The sequence below is a fragment of the Orycteropus afer genome, unplaced genomic scaffold (assembly GCF_000298275.1).
Source record: "Orycteropus afer afer isolate SDZICR_OR568_19922 unplaced genomic scaffold, OryAfe1.0 scaffold00751, whole genome shotgun sequence".
NCBI lineage: Eukaryota > Metazoa > Chordata > Mammalia > Tubulidentata > Orycteropodidae > Orycteropus > Orycteropus afer.
In genome coordinates this window covers 904755-909271 of record NW_006922338.1, presented here as the reverse complement: position 1 = coordinate 909271, position 4517 = coordinate 904755, and the positions used below count along the sequence as shown (strand labels likewise).

At 55.6% G+C, this 4517-nt stretch overlaps 1 protein-coding gene across 1 annotated transcript in view; it reads right to left on the bottom strand.

The window, feature by feature from the left end:
- The window catches only part of CACNA1H (calcium voltage-gated channel subunit alpha1 H), a 103998-nt gene that overhangs the window by 13677 nt on the left and 85804 nt on the right, over positions 1-4517 (bottom strand). The window contains exons 24-28 of the mRNA XM_042783223.1: positions 4403-4517; positions 4140-4295; positions 3604-3694; positions 3309-3520; positions 2-116 (exon numbers count right to left, since the gene is read on the bottom strand). The exon at positions 4403-4517 is cut by the window's right edge and continues 5 nt beyond it. Of these exons, the coding sequence (XP_042639157.1) occupies positions 2-116; positions 3309-3520; positions 3604-3694; positions 4140-4295; positions 4403-4517 (689 nt within the window). The remainder of the gene's footprint in view (position 1; positions 117-3308; positions 3521-3603; positions 3695-4139; positions 4296-4402) is intronic.

Sequence of the window (4517 nt, the reverse complement as noted above, 5' to 3'; positions counted from 1 at the left end):
CACTGGCTCCGGCGCTTGAGGCTGGGCGCCCGCCCCAGGCTGTTCCAGCTGGACCGGCGGCTGCTCCAGGTGCCGTTGGGTCCCCAGTGGGCACAGGGCGAACTGCGGAGGCTGGACTGGGGGGCAGGGGGTGGGGGTGAGTCAAGGCCTGGGTCACCGGCCCAGACAGGCCTCCCACACAACCCAGGCACCCGGGGGACCAGAGGGGCCTGTCTTGGGTGGTGCCATTACTAGTAAACCAACAGCTGGCATTTATAAGGAGCTCTGGTGGCACACTGGTTAAGCACTTGGTTGCTAACTGAAAGGTCAGTGGTTCAAATCCACCAGCTGCTCTGCTGGATAGAGATGTGGTGTCTGCTTCTGTCAATTTTTAAAGCTTTAGGGAACCCTAAGGAGCTCTGGTAGCATAGTGGCTAAGTCACTTGCCTGCTAACCAGACGGCTGGCGGTTCAAACCCACCGGCAACTCCTCGGAAGGAAGGTTGGGCAATCCTACTTCCGTAGTGATACTGCCTCGAAAACCCAAGGAGGGGTCGCTATGAGTCGGGGCCGACTCGACGGCACATAACAACAACAAGGACCAGCTCTACTGTCTTAGAGTCTTTGAGTTACAGTTAGCTCAACAGTGGGTTTGGTTTTTGTTTGTTTGTTTGATGGTGTGTACAAGACCAGGAGGCTGTTGTTCAAACAGAACGAGGGGAAACCGAATGGTTTAAAATCAGTAAAGAGGTGTGTCAGAGTTGTATCCTTTCCCCATACTTATTCAATCTGTACGCTGAGCAAATAATCCGAGAAGCTGGACTGTATGAAGAACACGGCATAAGGACTAGAGGAAGACTCATTAACAACCTGTAATATGCAGATCACACAACCTTGCTTGCCAAAAGTGAAGAGGACTTGAAGCACTTACTGATGAAAATCAGACTAGTCTGCAGTACGGATTATACCTCGACATCAAGAAAACAAAAATCCTCACAACTGGACCAAGAAGCAAGGTGATAAATGGAGGAAAGATGGCAGTTGTCATGGATTTCACTTTACTTGGATCCACAAGAAAAACCCGTGGAAGCAGCCATCAGGAAATAAGAGACATGTTGCACTGGACAGATGTCTTTCACAACTGAATTAGCTTCTGCTTTGAATTTTTTGTTGATACCATGTGTTTTCTGTAATGGAAGACACACTAAAATCAAGGAAAAAATTTTTTTTTCTGTAATAAGAATTCTCATACAATTCCCCGGACACACATGTATCAAGTGGACTCTGGTGGGCTGAGGTCTTCTTTAGATTCACACAGCTACACAGGTCCCCACTAGACAGCAGCACCTACTACAACTGGGATTGCAGTTTCCCAAGAAACCTGGGAGAGCAAAAAATGTAGGTGGCTGATACATGTCCCAGAGTTCATAACATGGTTATCAGGTTGAAAAGCAAAGATGTCTCCTTGAAGATTAAGGTGCTCCTGACCTACAAACACCAACCAAACGCACTGCCCTGGAGTCAGACCCGACTCATAGCGACCCCTCCTTGGGTTTCTGAGGCGGTATCACTGTGGAAGTAGATCACCCAGCCTTCCTTCCGAGGAGTGGTTGGTGGGTTTAAACCCCTAGCCTTCTGGTTAGCAGTCAAATGCCTTAGGCACTATGCTACCACAGCTCCCCCCTCCTGACCTAAGCCATGGTATATTCAATTGCCTCATACGCATGTCAAAGCTAGATCACGAATAAGTAAGACTGGGAAAGAATCGGTGCCTTTGAGTTACGGTGTTGGTGAAGAATACTGAAAATACCAATGATTGGCCGGAGAATGAACAGATGTGTCTTGGAAGAAGTACAGCCAGAATGCTCCCTAGAAAGGAGTTGGGTGAGACTGTCTCACACGCTTTGGACACTCATCTGGAGGGACCAGTCCCTGGAGAAGGGGTTCACGCTTGGTAAAGCAGAGGGTCAGTGAACAGGACAGACCCGCAAGACAGTGGCTGTGCAGACGGGCTCACACATGGCAATGACTGAGCACGGCGCACGACCAGGCAGGGTTTTGTTCCGTTGTTCACAGGGTCACTGGGAGTCAGAACCAGCTGGATGGCCCCTAAGAGCATTTCTACCCAAGGAGCTCTGGCAGTACGGTGGTAAAGTGCTCCGCTGCTGTCCAAAAGGCTGGCGATTCAAACCCACCAGCTGCCTCCAGGTGCTGCTCAGAACACATGCCATCCCTGTCAGATACCCTAGCTATGCCTCTGGGCTGGGGTCACACTGGGCTGGGTCCTTCTCTGCCCCCGCCTCGGTCTGACCCTTCTGAGCAGCCAGATTTGCCCGTGTCTGTTGGGGGTGGTATTTCAGATTTTTTTGTTTCAATTCTATTCTGTTGTAGGGATATGGCTGTTCCGTGCTGTGTTCATCCATCACCTGCCAGTGGATGCATGGGTGCGTCCAGCTTTTTGCTACCGGGCACAGTGCTGCAATGAACACCACGCACGTTTCTGTGGGAGCCCGCACGCTCCGCTTTTTGGGAACAGACCCAGCAGTGGCACTGTGGGGCCAGATGGCCGTTCTGTGCTTAACTTTTTGGGGAACCACCAAACCACCTTCCACAGCAGGGGCACCATTTCACAATCTCGCCAGCACTGCTCGAGGGTCCCTGTTTCCCCACAACCCCGGCAATACCTATCCTTTCCTGTTTCTCTGACAGCAGCCGTCACGGCCACCCCACGTGTGTCAGGGAGAACCGTGCTCCCCAGGGCTTCCCAGGACTGACTTTTCAGATCACCAGGCCTTTATTCCGATCACCTCTGGGTGGACTCAACCCTTCAACCTTCTTGTTAGCGCCCCAGCGTGTTAACTGGGACCACCCAGGGCCTCTACACGGCCATCCTGGTGTGTGGGTCTATCGATCCCATCTCCCCCTTGACTAATGGGGTCTGTTTTGAAAGCCCCTGTGAGCCACTCCAGTCGTAACCGGAATGGGCCGTTTGTGTCCCCGGCAGTGCACAGACCCCGCCTGACTTGCGTCATCTGCTCCCCGAGCTGTTTGTTCCACATCTCTGGGGTGTCTGCTCTGTGTCTCCCTGTGATAGGTGCAGGGAGCCCGGCCAGCTTGTATCTTTCATTGTAAATTACAACACCAACTTCCCTGTAGACCTGCTCTATCCACCTCTGTTCTGTGTTTGTGGCTTCCAACACGGAGAACAAGGTCCTCCCTCTCTGACCTTCACAGGGGTGGGGGTGGAGATGGGGTCCCAGGGGATGTGAGGAGGTGTGGGGGACCTGGCTTCTCTTTGAGGGCTGGTGGAGCAGGGCCCAGCGTCCCTACCAGAGACTTCTGGTCTCCCAGCTGGGGGTCCCCTGAGCCACTGCTGCTGCTTCGCCGAGATTCCAGCAGCCCAGGGGCCGAGTCCAGGTGCGGGGACCCCTTGGGGGTGGGCATGGGTGTGGCCGCTGTGTGCATGATGAGGGGTGGGGGCAGGCTGCCCCGGCCCTCCAGGTGCCCGTTGGGCGTCATCGCCAGCGAATACATCTTCATCTCTGGAGGAGGAGGAAGGAGTTGGCTGTGTCCAGTGACAGCCCTAAGGTGCCCACCTGGAAGCCCCCACTGCCGCCTGGCGCACCTGTGGCCCGCAGGTCCCGGAGCTTGTCCAGGTCCTCCTCAAAGTGTGCCGACATCTTGTCCTCGTCTGAGTCAGACCTGGTAGCATCGCCCTGACCCAGAGTGGGGGATGGTGTCTGGTGAGTATCCCCTGATGGACTGATGGACGCTTGCAAGGACGGGAGGCCCCACTGGGCAGGCCACAGCCCAGAGCAGGGGCAAGGTCCCCAAGAAATCTAGCCTCTCCATGGGAGGTCCAGGCAGGACCCCTGCCCAAGTGCCCCAACACCCAACCCCCTGTCCCCCCCAGCTCCTCCCCTCAGTATGTCAACTCTCATCCCCTCCTCATTCCCCTCTGTTCACCTGGGACCCCTCATTTGGTGCTGTCCCCCATCTCCACCTGGAAGCCCTCCTCTCTCCCCCATTCCCTCACTTCCACCAGGAAGCCCTCACCCCCTCTCCTCCCTCTCTCCACCCTCCCTCCTTCCCCCCACCTCCATCTGGAAGCCTTCCCCTCCCTCTCCTCCCTCCCTCCTCCCACCCCTCCCTGGCCCTCACCTCTGCCTGGAAGCCCTCCACCAGGATGGCCACCAGCAGGTTGAAGAGCACGTAGTTGCCAAAGGTCATCAGAGCCACAAAGTACAGGGCGGCCCAGGAGGAGGTGGAGGCCATGCCGTTGTACAGGACCACGTTCCAGTCCTCCTGCGTGAGGATCTGGGAGAGACGGCCACGTCCCGCACGGCCGCCAGGGCGCCCCCAGCAGGGAGGGGCCAGCTGCACAGCCACCATGCTCCCCTCCCCCACCGCGTCCACACTGTCACCTGGAACACGGTGACGATGGCCCACAGCAGGGAGTCGAAGTTCTTCCTGTCGGGGACTGTGTCTCCCGTGTCTGTCTTCAGGCTGAACTTGCAGCCAAAGAGATGCATGCCCAGG